The sequence below is a fragment of the Hippoglossus stenolepis genome, chromosome 9, assembly GCF_022539355.2.
Source record: "Hippoglossus stenolepis isolate QCI-W04-F060 chromosome 9, HSTE1.2, whole genome shotgun sequence".
In the NCBI taxonomy this organism is placed as follows: domain Eukaryota; kingdom Metazoa; phylum Chordata; class Actinopteri; order Pleuronectiformes; family Pleuronectidae; genus Hippoglossus; species Hippoglossus stenolepis.
This window is the reverse complement of record NC_061491.1, coordinates 13192504-13210252: the sequence shown is the minus strand read 5'-3', so window position 1 is coordinate 13210252 and position 17749 is coordinate 13192504. Positions and strand designations below refer to the sequence as shown.

The 17749-nt window shown below is 37.0% G+C and overlaps 2 protein-coding genes across 2 annotated transcripts; both read right to left on the bottom strand.

Moving 5' to 3' along the window:
• Nucleotides 1-540: 540 nt before the first annotated feature.
• Nucleotides 541-3947, bottom strand: LOC118115186 (arrestin domain-containing protein 3-like). Its single transcript, XM_047341252.1, has 6 exons — nt 3692-3947; nt 3154-3211; nt 2620-2740; nt 2051-2138; nt 1536-1792; nt 541-1256 (listed from the first exon to the last, which is right to left on the bottom strand). The coding sequence occupies exons 1-6, from the start codon at nt 3945-3947 to the stop codon at nt 1119-1121; spliced, it is 918 nt and encodes a 305-aa protein (XP_047197208.1). The 3' UTR covers nt 541-1118.
• A 1897-nt stretch (nt 3948-5844) lies between these two features.
• On the bottom strand, nt 5845-11921 carry LOC118115644 (arrestin domain-containing protein 3). The gene is made up of 6 exons (XM_035166946.2): nt 11424-11921; nt 9732-9789; nt 9441-9588; nt 8766-8862; nt 7202-7458; nt 5845-7042 (listed from the first exon to the last, which is right to left on the bottom strand). The coding sequence occupies exons 1-6, from the start codon at nt 11680-11682 to the stop codon at nt 6422-6424; spliced, it is 1440 nt and encodes a 479-aa protein (XP_035022837.1). The 5' UTR covers nt 11683-11921; the 3' UTR covers nt 5845-6421.
• Between the last annotated feature and the right edge of the window lie 5828 nt (nt 11922-17749).

The following is a 17749-nucleotide window of genomic DNA, read 5'->3' as shown; positions in this document are numbered from 1 at the left end:
TAGTTTATTACACTATACCCTGTACAAATACAAATAATGTGCATTTTTGGGGATGTGGTAATCACACTTATATTAATACCTGAACAACTTCCATCCAACTTAGCAATGAAACAATGTGCAAAGCTGCAAATATCTGATATAAGCTCTAATGATTAACAACATGACGCTTGGTTGTAGGTGAGCTGCAGTGACTTTACCTGGAGAGTAAATCTATATTTATATAATATTTAAACTGTATTGGTATCTAACAGTTCCCATTTTGCCTGCAACGCTTATGTTGTGTCTGCAACATGTCAGGTTTAGTTTTCCTATGAAAACCATATTCATTAGTTTTTATAGGAGAATATAAGTTGAGTGAAAGGGGACCAATTAAGTTGTGTGTCGTGGAAATTTATTATGAGATTTGAAATAATGAGTTTCTCAGACCGGAGTTGCCTTAGAGTTTTAATTATTAGCTCTGCAGAGGGTTACACAGCCAGCAACATGGCTCAGAGTGCAGCCATGAGAAGTTAAAAAGGAAGGTTTTTATACAATGTGACGAACATGAAACAAAACAGAAAGCCGACAGGAAAACGTCTGCTGTCTGGCATCACTGTTACAGAAAGAGGAATCAAACCCAGCACACAGTTGCACAAATAAAGGTCAACAGGTGGTGGAACTTTGAGGTTGCATCAGCTAAGTGCACAGAAAACAGTCAAAACAGTAGTAAGACATTGATCAGTGGAATTTTCCATTACATGTGCATGAATAAATAAAGATCAAAATTAAAAGTTAAGGACCAAGTGAAAATATCTAGGTTGTTCCCTCCTCAGTCCCCAAACCAAATTATGTATCATGAGTCCGCCCCTGTGAACCTTTGAGAGACTTGTGTTCCCTCTTTAGTCTACTTTTCTCCCTGAGTTTTAGTTTTCTGGATTCCCTGAGTTCTAATTGCCAGTAAATTATTACTCTGATTATTACTATTCTGAAGGAGCAGTAAAGGACAGTTGTATCTCAGAATGAGTAACATCATCAGAGGAAGGACGCATGTGGAAAAACTGTATGGAGAAGCATAGTTGTGTGGCCACTGATTGTTATGTGTGATTTTCGGCAGGTAAAGCAGAGGGAGGGAAGTCGCTTTAGCTCGGGCCCCCAGAGGCACCAGCTGGGTTCGTCTCCACAGCCTCTCGAAGCACTACGTTAGCAATGGAAGAGGGAGCGATGACCAGTGGAAACACCACCTCTGGGTCAGTAGCAAAGCTGATGTCCAAATACACCTGGGAAATGGAAACATACTGTACATTACTAAGGAGTTGAATCTGCCTACAGTGGAAACAAAACTGCCATCATGATTGAGCTCATTGGCACATACAGTAAACATAATCCCTGTCTGTTATAATGGTGACCATGTTCATACGTATATTATTTTATATATAACTTTTATTTTAACATATCTAATGGTTGTCTGTGTGTGACAATCATCTAACTGCCACTATTTACAAACAAGAACAATTAATTCATTTCTAAATATGGATTTATGTTACACGACAACATACCTTGAGGTAATATTGAACTGAGACAAGCTCACTGTTCACGACGGTGTAGATGGTATCATCAGGAATCTTCAACTGGCAGGAGACCATTTCCTGTGATTTCGCACTGATTTTGTTCCCAACCATTTTGCATAGAATTGTGTCACAAGTTTTAGTGGAGGCTCTGGTGCTGTACATTGTTTCCTGCCGTAAACTGAATTTGGGCTTCATTTGTTTGGAAGAGGAGTTGTGGATGTTGACAAAAACTGACACAGTGTCACCTAAAAAAAAAAAGATAACATCTGAATATTATAGTTTCAGAATAATGTCACCACGCGTATGATTGAATAATGGGTTTTTAAACTTTGAAGTAGAACGCTTGTACACGTATACATAATTTATTTTACATGTGATAATTAACAATGACAACTAAATAATTTCCATCGGACTTGCTGCAAATATCTGATATCATTGCTAATGATATAACATTTCATGACTTGCATTAACATTTGGTTGGAAGTGAGTTGGAGTGACTTTACCTGGAGAGTAAATCCGTCTGTCGACAGTCGCAAACATTTTGACCTCTCTCTTCGAAAAAATCCCCATGTCTTTGTTCACTGAACCGTACTGTGGATACGAGAAGAACATAACAAACGTTTATTTTTATCAACTTGACTGTTAACTATGACTCTGTGGTGGCATCAGATATCTTCGTCCCACATAGCAAAACAGTTTTGGCCCATATTTGGCCCACACTGTCATCTGGCCCACAATGATAACAATTGGATGGTCTGCTGCCGGATCAACGTCACAAGTAAGCCATAGCAATACAGCATGTCAACCAAAGAGGCCAAAGGCGAGTATATAATATATATAACATAACTATAGTTTCTGTAGTATGTACTTTACTTTCTTATCATATTAAGAATTTAATTGTTGCCTTTCCTTCAACCCCTCAAGTTGTTTATTTAGTGTGAGTTCTTGTCTTAAAGCTTTTCCTTTTCAGCAGCTAAGCTTTAAAGAACACCAAATAGACAAATAGTGTATCAAATGTAGCCTATCAAGTGTCCCACTTACCATTACTACTTGGTCAAGGTGTTGGAGCGACTTTGAAAAAAAACCTGATCTCGCATTGTCGTCTTAAAGGCCACTGCCAGGACCTGGACAGCTTAGCCTCGAGCGTGTACACGATCTTTCCATGACGCCCCTTGAACGATGATGGCATGTCCCTGTAAGAAAGAGCAAGACCACAAATGCAGCATTTGTGAAAGCAGACAATAACTATGTGTACATGGACAGTAATTCTCTGACTAATGACCTTATTCTGAATAAGACATTATTTTAAATGATGTTTACATGAATAGCTTATAATACATTCATATTCCTGCTGACACGATACAGAGCACAGTCTGATTGGGACAGTTTGGGACCAAGGTCGACATACTCCACATGTCTAATTTGAATATTGTTTATTCTGAGAATGACCTAATTTGGGTTAGGATAATCAGAAAATGCTGTTTTAAAGGCTGTGTCTATAATCCATATTATTCTAAATCAAGTTAAAATCTGAACATTCCTGTCCATGAATAAACATATTCAATGACACATTATTCATGCATGGATGCTGGACAGTCCTACTCACACCAGGGGGATTGTAAGGTTGAACTTGAAGTGATTGACTCCTCGGGGAAGTACAGTGTCTACAAAAAGAAGTTGGAATTAACACAAATCAGTTATCTGATGAACGGACAATGCAAAGTTGCTCAGGCACCACAATTAAACATTGGTGCAGTGGCCTATAAAAATATAATACAATCGATCAATTTGACCATGCTAGTAACAACCACTATTTTACGCTAAGAATGTGCGATATCGATAATTATCATGATATATTACTATTAGTGAAGGTTGTAATTTAAAGAAAATAAGAAATACTTGTTAAGCAGCAAAACATTTTACAAATGTGTGGTACAACATTAAAACCAATTATGTGTTATAACTCCCCACTGTGCTTGCACAATGCATAGCTCATAAATCGATATAGGCATATATGGAACTTATTGATTAAATGTTTATTGTGCTGTCATTGTTTTATTTGTATATTTTTGATGAATGTAAATCATGTCTAAATGTAAAGATCCGATAGCAAATTAAAGTGGCTGTAGTTTAATTTTATTTACCTTTGAAAGCTTCTGAGACCAGGTATTCTTTCACTTTGAAATATCTCTTGGTCGCGCGGTGCATTACCACATCCTCTCCGTCTACATCTGTCCAGCGGACGCGCGCGTCCCCTTTGGCTTTGAGGAAGAGGCTCTTGACCTTGGTGTCTTTAGTCAAAGTCACAGTCACTGTGCCTGTGATGGTGTCGCCCTGGGAGAAGAAGCTCTCTGGGTTGAGAGCTTCATATCTCATAGTGAAGTCCTTTATTGGAGACATCTGTCACAGTACGCAGCACCAGGTCATTACGTCCTGCTACAACACTCACAGGCTTTTTGTCTCTGTAGGCAGGTCACATCTGGCTCCGTCCCATCACTGAGGTCACTACAGTACTTCCCTTATTGGCTCATGTCAAGCAGTTAAAACACCTATAACACCACAACAGGATAATGATTGTAAACAATTAAAGGGGGGAGTGTAATGGAAAATTCCACTGATCAATGTCTTACTACTGTTATGACTGTTTTCTGTGCACTTAGCAGATGCATCCTCATAGTTCATGCCCTGACTTTTTCACCTCCTGTTGACCCTGATCTGTGCAACTGGGTGCTGGGGTTGATTTCTCTTTCTGTAGCTGCAACGCCAGACCGCAGACGTTTCCTGTCTGCTCCCTGTTATGTTTCCCCCACAATGTATAAAAACTTTCCTTTTTAACTATTCGTTGTTGCACTCTGTGCGATAATGCTGACTGCGTAACCCTCTGCAGAGCTTACAAATAAAACTCAAAGACAACTCCGGGCCGGGAACCTCTTTATTTCACATCTCGAGATAAATTTCTACTACAGTTGCTACGTGAACTTTAAGTTTAAAGGGGACATAGCATGCCCATTTTACCACAAGTTGATATGGTTCCTTGGGGTCTTAATGAAATGTCTGTAACATACTTTGGTCAAAATACCACAAGGATCATTTAAAACAGCACCCTTTTTACCCTGTTCCTTTAAATGCTAATGAGCCAGCTCCCCCCTCTCCCCCCATGATTTTAAACGATATAAATTACATATTTTATATGATATAAATTATCAAATATGCATCCCATACTTTGTATTCCCCTTCTGTTGTCCTGGAGTTTTAATTTTCCCAATCACATAATTAAATGTCCCCCTCTGCCCATCCACTACAAGCACACAATAGACAGAGAGAGAAAGAGAGGGGTGGGGGGGGGGCTATGAAGACCATCATTTACCCCCGAACCCCGACATTCAACGGGTACAACAACAAGCGGAGAAAGCAGAATCGCGGGCTGACCAGCGCGGAGAAATGCGCGTCCCGTGTGAACAGCCAGGCGGCTGCGCGCTTGGGAACGGCAGTGTATTGTGACGACACAATACACAGGAAGCTCATTCCAGTCACTCAAGCATGACGTTTCTGACTTAGAGGAACCATAACAAAACGCGCGAGTCTTTTTTCCCCAGAGTTTTTGGGTTGGTAGACATACCAGATACCCAAATTAACGTGTAGAAGCACTAACAAAGTGGAATTTGCATGATATGTCCCCTTTAAGAGAACCATGATTTGTACAAATGTATGTGAAGTGAAATTTAAAATTACTTATAGAATAAGGAATAAAGAAAGAAATGGGATTTTCCTTAGAAGGGCTAAATCTAACAGACTCATAGGATGTTGTAGTTTATAAGATAAAAAGATGAGAAAAATATGAGATTAAAATGATCCTCGGAACATACACAGCAGAAGATAGTCAAAAAAGAGGTAAAAATAGAACATACACAAACAGATATATATATACATATAAAGATCTGCGCATAGTAGTGAGTTTATGTATATGAATATATGCATATGTAAAAACGATAATAGTGTACTGCAGTAACTGTAGATTCCTTTAATTCATTACAATTTTTAAATGATGACTCCCACTTATGTATTTTTGTCCAGTTTTTATAACTTTGTCTTGTTTATTTTTGGTAATGCACTAGTACTCCTCCTTTTTTCCTCCTCCCATTACTACAATTACTGTATGCCAGACTGCCCCTCAGAAATAAGAAGGGTATTCCAACCATCCATCGATCCTGATAAGATCAGAAGAATGAACTTATTTGCAAAGATGTATTCTACTTTGTGGCCGAGTTTAAACAATGTGAGACACAGTGAAACATTGTTTGCATAACAGGTGTTTATTCAAATCAGACAGAACACTTTGTTAGTATAACAACAAAAAAGGTTTGCTAAGTAGTGTGCAGTGATCACTGTCTCATACACAACTCAACAGACTGTAAAATATATATTTGTCCTCTTAAAACGTTTGTTTTTTTTGACACATAAAAACATTGTGAATCGTGTTTTTCAAGCCTCGATGCAGAATAGTGAGGTAGAGAAAACTATAAGGCTGAAAACAATCATCAGTTCTAGGACACTTGAGTTGAACAAGGCACATATAAAACACTGTGTACCCTGATGACTGAGGTTTGAGTAACAGCCACCACCAACCTAATAATTCACCAGACAAACAAAACTCTAACATATGAAGAAAAAGCATTATTTTTGTTTACATGCAACAAAAATATAATGCACAAAACGCCCCTTTCATTTGAAATTCTTTCATCTTCAACAACACTAACAAAGTGCAACACTAATAACTAAGCAGAGATTTATAGGTGATCTGATTTCATATTGTTAACTATTGGCATTTTACTTAATACTCAATCAACTGATCCAGTCATTATGGATTCCTTTGATTATTTTGCATTAGAATTTTCAGTAGCAGAAGACGGGAACAGGAGGGAATATGATGGAGGAGCTTCATCCGACTGAGACAGGAAGTCTACGTTCATCATCAGCGTAGAAGACAGAGAGTTGTATGTGGGAGCAGGTGGGGACATGTTAAAAGACGGAGAAGGGGATGGATTGATCGCTGGTGCAGATGGGGGTGGATGAAATGTTGGGGCTGAAGGCGGAGGGTGAAGCACAGGCGTCGATGATGAGGATGAAGAGGGAGATCCATATGGAGCTTGTGGCTGAGGCACTTGGTTATTGTAGCCCCCACTCATGTATGGCGGCTGAGCAGGGTACGCATTTGATGGGAAAGCGTACATTGGTGGTGGGTTACCTGAGTACGCAGGTTGTGGCACTGAGTACCTTTGAGCTCCTGGGTAACCGCCTGAGTTTGGGGAAGCAGGATATGGACCCAAAGATGCCGTTGGGGGAGGGAAGTCACTATTACTTGGGCCACCAGTTGCCCCAGCTAGATAGGGACTCGCAGTAACACCAGGCTGAAGACCAGGAAGGAGGTCAAGAGGAAGAATGACCACCGGGAGCAGGACCTCGGGATCAAAAGCAAAGCTGATATCCAAATAGACCTGAGAAAAAAATATGGCTGCCTTATTAGCACATGATGCATCACTTGAAACACCCGGCAGTCACAACAAAATTGGAAAATCTTTAAAAAAAATCCCTTTGAAATATCTCAGAAGTAAATATACTATAGCATTAGGATTCACAGTTAAAACATGACATACCTTGAATTGGTATTCCACTGTGATTATGTCACAATTCTGGATTGTCTGCATCTGACCAGGAGGAATCGTTACTGCACACTTGACCTCCTTCTGTGTTTGGGCTTTAATGCAGCTGTCAACCACTTTGTGGATAACGTGGCTTTCATGTTTGGTATTACCGCTGGCACGGTACACCACATCCTGGATAAAACTGAATTTGGGACTCATGTCAGAGGATGAGGAATTGTTGATCTGTGCGACAATCATCACTGTTTCACCTGTGAGGTAAACAACATAACATTTGAAATTAGTTTTCATTTCATTTGATTCAGTTGCCACACTCAAAAATGCCATGTGATTTTTATCATGCCCATGAGGCGCAACTTTCTCACATTAAATGTGAGAAGTGCTGATAAGGTACAGCCCACCCACTTATTACTCTTTGGATGTTATTTGAAAGTATTATCTGACCCATGTCTGTGAATAACACTGTGATGGGGTCGTGTTTACCATGTCCCTGAAAAAGAGTTCATATGAATGCCCCTCGTTTCATGTTCTCAACCTCGTACCTCTGAAAGCACACATTGTCAGAAATGGCTGAATTTAAAGTCAATACTTTTTTATTTTAGTCATATAATTTTTCTTCAGAATTTTATAATACATCGGAGGAAAATGTGGTATTTCACCAACAGTGATGTTAATGTTACCATTGCCTTGCAGCAGTGTCTCGGCAATGAGATTTCTCGCTAGCTAGCATGCTTACACTTAAGCAAGCCGGCAGGTATGTAGCGTAATGCAAGAAATGCAAAGACACCCTGAAAGGAAAAAGATGAGACTGTTGGGAAAAATCTGAAATTTAAATATATTGACTTGTGATTCAACAAAAAAACGTTAAAACCTCCGCCTCCATTTCTGAAAACGTTGATATTCCCAACTGTCTCATCTTTTCCCTGTCATTATGGCTTTACATTACCGGCATTGCGAAACATACATGCTAGCTTTCTAAATTGTTATCCTCCGTTCTTCTACACCCCAACAGTAATGTTAATATTAGCGTCAATATTGCTGTTGCCCCGCAGCTGTGTTCTCACGACCTAACCACATGAACATCTAGGACACCACGTACACAACTTTCCACATTGTACTGAGCCTCATTTGAAGGCATTTTTTTTTTTGGTGATTTGAACCACAATGTTTGTCAGTAAACACACCATAGTCTCTAAAATGTGACCTGAATTTCAACCAACTATTTATTTATTGCTTTACTGAAAACCGTCACGGACCACAGACCATGTTCATAAGGGACATATTAACTTGTTAAGATCACAGGTGTCGTTGGCTATAAACACCTGCTTCACCTGCGATGACATGTCAAAATGTCAGTCATGAAACAGGACTGTACAGTACATACAAAGTCAAAAGACAACTCTTATCTATGTCAGTGTTATTACTGCATGTTTTGTTAAGGTTCTTATTTTGGCAGAGACAACCATCAAATGAAAATTAAGCTCCGCAGTATCCTCCTTCAGCAGGAGATCTCCTTCCAAGACCTGAACCTACCATGTTTAAAGGGAAATGTTATTACCTGGAGCATAAGCTCTTCTGTCAACACTGACGTCCATGTGTACTTGTCCGGATGAGAACAGCCCCATCTCTTTGTTCACTGAACCAACTTGGGGTGTCTAGAATGAAATTAACAGCATAAACAATTACTTTTGATCCACCTTCATTAATTAGACATTACAATGCATGTGTTAAGTGTTGCAGTTATAGGACAGGACAAGACACCTCTGTCCTTAGGGCCTGCATGTGAGTACCATTGCACTCACCTTTGAATGTCATTGCTTTCTAAAGAGCAGGTCATTGAGAGCCCATTTCAACAGAATTACTTTCTACTGAAGAAATCGTGTCTTTATTGTTTTTTTTGTAAGGAAAAATTCCATAAACTTCAGCAGTACAAATTCAAATTCTTAGTTATTTTTGACAGAGGCATGCTTTTGTTGTTGTAACATGCTTACATGACAATCTGTTAGTGCAGTATTTTGGAACTGGCCTTAAAATGATATGTGCTACGACGTAGAATGGCAGATGATTACCCCACCAGATTTGTCTTTAGCAAGTTTAAGCGAAAATTACTCAACCAGTTTTCTTGAAACTTAATGAAAGATGGGCTGAGAGAGAACCCATCAACGTTTGGAGTGGATTCGATTAAGGGAGCATATCAGAGATGTGTACATCTATGGTTTAATGTTTTACCCACCATCAGAGAGTGAAGGTTCGGAAAGGCCTTGGAGACAAAATTGATCTCCTTTTCTACAGTACTGTCCATCCTCCAACTCCTGGACAGTGCAGCTTCCAGCTTGTAAATGATCTTTCCATGACTTCCTTTGAAGGATGAAGGCATACTTCTGTATCGGACAACAAGCGGATAAATGACACGTCAGTTTAGGGGATGCGCAGAGGCAGGATTTTTTTTTTAATGTTTATTAACATCAGTTACATAGTGGAAATACAGACATTTTGTCTCAGTAGATTGACTTACTGTACTTACCCTTCTGGTATTTTAAAGCTAAATTTATAGACATGGATCCCTTTGGGAATAACCGTTTCTGAAAGGGAAAGGATGTTGGTGTTAGTACTGAGAGTATTCAAAAACAGTGGTTGGTGGAGAGTAACAAAGTACTTCTACTCATAGTTCAATTCCCTCTGCATTATACATACATATTCCAGTACAGTTTACACTTGTCGCTTTGGTTTTGTAGACTTAAATGTGTTCATAGTTTTATAGTATTGTATTTGACTTTTCTTATATTAAGCTCTTTTTACTGACATTTTTTGCTCTAATTGCACTGCTGAGCTGAGCTGTCCTCCACTTCTAACACTTTTCATTGTACTGTGTGTGAACTGACATAAAACCTGAATCTTGCACTTTGTTATTACTTTAAAATCTTATATTATTGTAATAATTTGTCATTATACTACTGTGACAGATTAATGTGACATATTCTATATTACTATATTATACTACAATATATTCTTTATACTTTGTAAAATATATACTATACTATATAGCTATACCATACTATATACCCTTATACATTATAAAATATATAAAACTAATCCAAAAAGGGAATGGCCATGTTGCACAATGGGCAGCTTTAGTTTTAGTTATCTTTCCTGAAAACTGATCAACAATCTTTGAATGTGGGAATCAACTTGTTTTGGATAATGTGATAAAGAAAAATCCTGTACGGTTTACATCTCTAAATATGAAACTTGCCCTTTATGTTATTGCTCAACAATATTTCATCATGGTATATTTGTCCTAACGCGAATGGGACAGATTGGTAACTTTGCATCGTCATGAAATAAACTAAAACCTTAAGTAGTTAAAATGAACTTCAATTGGAACAGCTACATTTGCACATAAATGTCATAAATAACCTAATTTTATTTCATATTTTCATGAATTGACGTACAGAAATGACTCAGACATCTAAACTACTTCTTCTGAGAAGGCTGAGCGTTTGGTGTAGGAGCCCTTCCCTGGGGTCAGTAGTTGAAAAGTGGGTTTCACGCTGAACAGTTTATTGTTTCATTCCAGTCCCACAATCAAAACATTTTATCGAAATAATTAGTTGTGAACCTCCCTTTGTTTTTATGACCAATAAGCGAGATCATATAGAATCACTTTTGACAGGTGTTGTCCAACTAAGTACTGTAGCATATCCAGCAGGACTCCCTGGACCTGTGACGTGATTTTGGTGAGAATATACTGTATTACAGTGAAGTTATTGAATATTTTCCATAATAAATATTTCCAAAAATTATACTAATCCACATTTTCCCAAACTAAGTACTGTAGCATAGCCAGCAGGACTCCCTGGACCTGTGACATGATTTTGGTGAGAATATACATTATTACAGTGAAGTTATTGAATATTTGTGTAATATCTCTTTTCGGTGTTGCACTTTGTAGACGGTCCCTGCGCACTAGTCTCACAGCAGGATGTACATAGACACCAATGTTCTGTGCCCATCACGGAGGACGACTCATATTGATGAGAACTGGCCTGTAGCCCGTTGTCCACCTTACTACGGTGGGAATTATGCAGCGATGGTTCTTTAACAACGTTTCGCTTATGACTTATTGATCCGGGAAGTTCGAATCTGTGAATATCTTTCCAACTTTACTGAACTTAAACAGTCAGCTCTTATTATGTGACTAATAACAAGATTGAACCTTTGGGGTCCTCGGCTCCGATCAGGAACTCCTTGAGTTTGAAGTATCTGTTGCTTGCGCGGTATGTCCGGGTTTTGTCGCCGCTCTTCTTGGTCCAGCGGACCTCAGCGTCCCCCTTCGCTTTGACATGGAGGCTCTGGGCTGAAATCTCCTTCAGCAGCACCAGAGTCACTTTCCCATTCAACGTGTCCCCCTCAGAGAATGTCCCGCTCTCGTTCAGCGCGTCGTACGTCAGCGCGAAGCTCTGCACGGAAGGCATCGTGGTGGGTTGACCGCGGGTGAAACGACACCGAGTGGGTCAAAGGGGTTAAAAAACATGAGATGGACCCAGTGGCTGGTTGGAAACCCTTTATTCCACAGTTTGTTGTTCTCCCATAACGGCAGCCATGATTGAATCCGGTGGTGGTGGTGCGCTTGGGACAGGACCAACAGGACACGCCCTGGAAGAGTCTTGATCACAGACCTCTACTGCCATCCACAGTACAGGAGAACACTGAGTCTGCACCAGTGGAGACCACCATGATCACAACATTACCAGTACATGGTACCCCGACCCGGTTTGCATTTGATTGGCTTTGATCGGTTTGCCTTTGCCTTTGACTCTGCCCTAAATCTAACCAATAAAGCAGGGTGGGGGGGGCGGGCCTTCTTCCACTACAGGCTCTCACTAATTCACATAAATAGTTATTACCACATAAGTTCTGTAATATATCAAGACTGTAGAACTCAAAGACACCGAAAAAATAAATAAAACTTTTCAAATGTATGATAAACTTTTCCATTATTTTCTCTCTTTTTTTCCCTCTTTTTAAAAATTTCTAATAATATAATCTTCTGACATAATGTATCCTTGTAGTGTTTTATTTTTTTTCTAATTAATATATATTTCTCAACATGCCTGTCTATTTAATTATATTCTAACTTAAGTTGGACATTTTCTGTGTGGAGCCCACATCTGCAATATTTGCATATATACACATTTGTAAATAAAGTTGTTAAAAACAATTAGCATTCAATCTTAGAAAAAACAGCGACACTAAATTCTACAACCTAAAATAGAAAATGTACAAACACAATATCTGCAATGTAGAGAGGACACAACATAATATTATTATGATATGAAACATATATACAGAAACAAGTGGATATAAAAACTATACAAATGAGTTGAACCAGTTCATTTCTCACACCAGTTATTGAATCAATGGAAAGTCATACGGTGTGATGGCTCTTACACCCCCCTCCTCCCCACAACAAAAAAATACGTTTTTCTTTTATTTTGAAAGTTTGATGCCCACTGCGGACGTCCTGCTAGAAACAAAAAAAAGAACAAAAAAAGATTAACCAGCAGTTATAGTCAACATGTATATTCTCAGTGAAGGGTTGGGTTGATTTATAAAATGTATAAATTCATTATAGGAGATGTTCAAATCTATTGCATGAACTGAAATTCAATACATGTAAAAAAAAAGTTAAAAATAAAAATGCAGGAGGAGACAGTTTCAGGTCAAAACGGGTCAAAGGTTAGAGGCCATTATCTTCCCTCGTGGCGCAGGCGGATAGAGAGACGTCGTGCTTTTGTCACCTGGAGTTTGGTAAATCACATCAACCTGTTTTATTTGAAGCAGTAATATCATGTGCGGAACCTGTTTGCACTTACTAACAGCCACAGTTCATTGTTCCTGCTTCGTTAGTTTGGTAACCTAGTAGTAATAATTAGAGGAAAACAGGATCTCAATAGGTAATGATTTGAAGTTCATTTTTAATAATTAAATTTCCCTCAACATGTTGCTACCTGTAAGTATGACCCTTAGTGTGTGTGTGTGTGTGTGTGTGTGTGTGTGTGTGTGTGTGTGTGTGTGTGTGTGTGTGTGTGTGTGTGTGTGTGTGTGTGTGTGTGTGTGTGTGTGTGTGTTTGTGTGTGTGTGTGTGTTGGACAGACACGCGTCAACAGTGGCAGTTAGTTAGAAGTTATTGTTATGAAGTGAGTTGTGTAGCCATGTGGTGTTCCTATATCTAATGTTCTGTTAGATGTGTTTATATCTAAATTCAGTGTTTGTAAACCTACTGGGCAGCCACCCCACCTGCTGGTGGAACATTGTAATTGGTGACAATAACTTTATTCAGATAACTTTATCTGTGTTGACTACAACAAGTCATTTAATTTAAATTTTAGGTTGTCTGTAAAATAAACAATGAAATGAAAAACTGCAAAAAAAAAGGTTTTATGGTTGAGCATTTTCCAAGACTTACAACAGTGTAAATATAAGTGACAATCTCATATAATTTATGAATTGCTGTGATAATAAAGGACATGTAGAGGAAGTTTAAAACATTGGTTAACAAGTTAGATGTGAGGACTCTTAAAATAATCTATTCATCCCTCAGTTCCAAACTAAATAGCTTTCAGATGTTTCTAAAAATACTTAAAAACGTCAAAAGGTGCCTAGAAAGCACCTAAAAACACAGTTTTGTATTTAATCCAAAAAATGAGAAAAAAAAAGAAAAAAAGTCATACTTTGGTATGACCTCCAAAATAGGTTAAAAACGTCAAAAGGTGCCTAGAAAGCACCTAAAAACACAGTTTTGTATTTCGTCCAAAATATGAGAAAAAATGAAAAAAAGTCATACTTTGGAATGACCTCCAAAATAGGTTAAAAACGTCAAAAAGTGCCTAGAAAGCACCTAAAAACACAGTTTTGTATTTCGTCCAAAATATGAGAAAAAATGAAAAAAAGTCATACTTTGGTATGACCTCCAAAATAGGTTAAAAACGTCAAAAGGTGCCTAGAAAGCACCTAAAAACACAGTTTTGTATTTCGTCCAAAATATGAGAAATAAAAATGAAAAAAAGTCATACTTTGGTATGACGTCCAAAATAGGTTAAAAACGTCAAAAGTTGCCTAGAAAGCACCTAAAAACACAGTTTTGTATTTCGTCCAAAATATGAAAAAAAAAAAAAGTCATACTTTGGTATGACCTCCAAAATAGGTTAAAAACGTCAAAAAGTCGCTAGAAAGCACCTAAAAACACAGTTTTGTATTTCGTCCAAAATATGAAAAAAAGTCATACTTTGGAATGACCTCCAAAATAGGTTAAATACGTCAAAAAGTCGCTAGAAAGCACCTAAAAACACAGTTTTGTATTTCGTCCAAAATATGAGAAAAAAAAATGAAAAAAAGTCATACTTTGGTATGACCTCCAAAATAGGTTAAAAACGTCAAAAAGTCGCTAGAAAGCACCTAAAAACACAGTTTTGTATTTCGTCCAAAATATGAAAAAAAAATGAAAAAAAGTCATACTTTGGTATGACCTCCAAAATAGGTTAAAAACGTCAAAAGGTGCCTAGAAAGCACCTAAAAACACAGTTTTGTATTTCGTCCAAAATATGAGAAAAAATGAAAAAAAGTCATACTTTGGTATGACCTCCAAAATAGGTTAAAAACGTCAAAAAGTCGCTAGAAAGCACCTAAAAACACAGTTTTGTATTTCGTCCAAAATATGAGAAAAAATGAAAAAAGTCATACTTTGGAATGACCTCCAAAATAGGTTAAATACGTCAAAAAGTCGCTAGAAAGCACCTAAAAACACAGTTTTGTATTTCGTCCAAAATATGAGAAAAAAAAATGAAAAAAAGTCATACTTTGGAATGACCTCCAAAATAGGTTAAATACGTCAAAAAGCCGCTAGAAAGCACCTAAAAACACAGTTTTGTATTTCGTCCAAAATATGAGAAAAAAAAATGAAAAAAAGTCATACTTTGGTATGACCTCCAAAATAGGTTAAAAACGTCAAAAAGTCGCTAGAAAGCACCTAAAAACACAGTTTTGTATTTCGTCCAAAATATGAGAAAAAAAAATGAAAAAAAGTCATACTTTGGTATGACCTCCAAAATAGGTTAAAAACGTCAAAAAGTCGCTAGAAAGCACCTAAAAACACAGTTTTGTATTTCGTCCAAAATATGAGAAAAAATGAAAAAGTCATACTTTGGTATGACGTCCAAAATAGGTTAAAAACGTCAAAAGGTGCCTAGAAAGCACCTAAAAACACAGTTTTGTATTTCGTCCAAAATATGAAAAAAAATGAAAAAAAGTCATACTTTGGAATGACCTCCAAAATAGGTTAAATACGTCAAAAAGTCGCTAGAAAGCACCTAAAAACACAGTTTTGTATTTCGTCCAAAATATGAGAAAAAAAATGAAAAAAGTCATACTTTGGTATGACGTCCAAATTAGGTTAAAAACGTCAAAAAGTGGCTAGAAAGCACCTAAAAACACAGTTTTGTATTTTGTCCAAAATATGAAAAAAAATGAAAAAAAGTCATACTTTGGTATGACCTCCAAAATAGGTTAAAAACGTCAAAAAGTCGCTAGAAAGCACCTAAAAACACAGTTTTGTATTTCGTCCAAAATATGAGAAAAAATGAAAAAAGTCATACTTTGGTATGACGTCCAAATTAGGTTAAAAACGTCAAAAAGTGGCTAGAAAGCACCTAAAAACACAGTTTTGTATTTTGTCCAAAATATGAAAAAAATGAAAAAAGTCATACTTTGGTATGACCTCCAAAATAGGTTAAAACGTCAAAAAGTGCCTAGAAAGCACCTAAAAACACAGTTTTGTATTTCGTCCAAAATATGAGAAAAAATGAAAAAAGTCATACTTTGGTATGACCTCCAAAATAGGTTAAAAACGTCAAAAGGTGCCTAGAAAGCACCTAAAAACACAGTTTTGTATTTCGTCCAAAATATGAGAAAAAAAATGAAAAAAAGTCATACTTTGGTATGACGTCCAAAATAGGTTAAAAACGTCAAAAGTTGCCTAGAAAGCACCTAAAAACACAGTTTTGTATTTCGTCCAAAATATGAGAAAAAATGAAAAAAAGTCATACTTTGGTATGACCTCCAAAATAGGTTAAAAACGTCAAAAAGTCGCTAGAAAGCACCTAAAAACACAGTTTTGTATTTCGTCCAAAATATGAAAAAAAGTCATACTTTGGAATGACCTCCAAAATAGGTTAAATACGTCAAAAAGTCGCTAGAAAGCACCTAAAAACACAGTTTTGTATTTCGTCCAAAATATGAGAAAAAAAAATGAAAAAAAGTCATACTTTGGAATGACCTCCAAAATAGGTTAAAAACGTCAAAAAGTCGCTAGAAAGCACCTAAAAACACAGTTTTGTATTTCGTCCAAAATATGAGAAAAAAAATGAAAAAAAGTCATACTTTGGTATGACCTCCAAAATAGGTTAAAAACGTCAAAAGGTGCCTAGAAAGCACCTAAAAACACAGTTTTGTATTTCGTCCAAAATATGAGAAAAAAATGAAAAAAGTCATACTTTGGTATGACGTCCAAAATAGGTTAAAAACGTCAAAAGGTGCCTAGAAAGCACCTAAAAACACAGTTTTGTATTTCGTCCAAAATATGAAAAAAATGAAAAAAAGTCATACTTTGGTATGACCTCCAAAATAGGTTAAAAACGTCAAAAGGTGCCTAGAAAGCACCTAAAAACACAGTTTTGTATTTCGTCCAAAATATGAGAAAAAAAAAAAAAGTCATACTTTGGTATGACCTCCAAAATAGGTTAAAAACGTCAAAAGGTGCCTAGAAAGCACCTAAAAACACAGTTTTGTATTTCGTCCAAAATATGAGAAAAAATGAAAAAAAGTCATACTTTGGTATGACGTCCAAAATAGGTTAAAAACGTCAAAAGGTGCCTAGAAAGCACCTAAAAACACAGTTTTGTATTTCGTCCAAAATATGAGAAAAAAATGAAAAAGTCATACTTTGGTATGACGTCCAAAATAGGTTAAAACGTCAAAAGGTGCCTAGAAAGCACCTAAAAACACAGTTTTGTATTTCATCCAAAATATGAGAAAAAAAATGAAAAAAAGTCATACTTTGGTATGACTCCAAAATAGGTTAAAAACGTCAAAAGGTGCCTAGAAAGCACCTAAAAACACAGTTTTGTATTTCATCCAAAATATGAGAAAAAATGAAAAAAAGTCATACTTTGGTATGACCTCCAAAATAGGTTAAATACGTCAAAAAGTCGCTAGAAAGCACCTAAAAACACAGTTTTGTATTTCATCCAAAATATGAGAAAAAAAATGAAAAAAAGTCATACTTTGGTATGACCTCCAAAATAGTTTAAAAACGTCAAAAAGTCGCTAGAAAGCACCTAAAAACACAGTTTTGTATTGTGTCCAAAATATGAAAAAAAAAATGAAAAAAAGTCATACTTTGGTATGACCTCCAAAATAGGATAAAAACGTCAAAAAGTCGCTAGAAAGCACCTAAAAACACAGTTTTGTATTTCGTCCAAAATA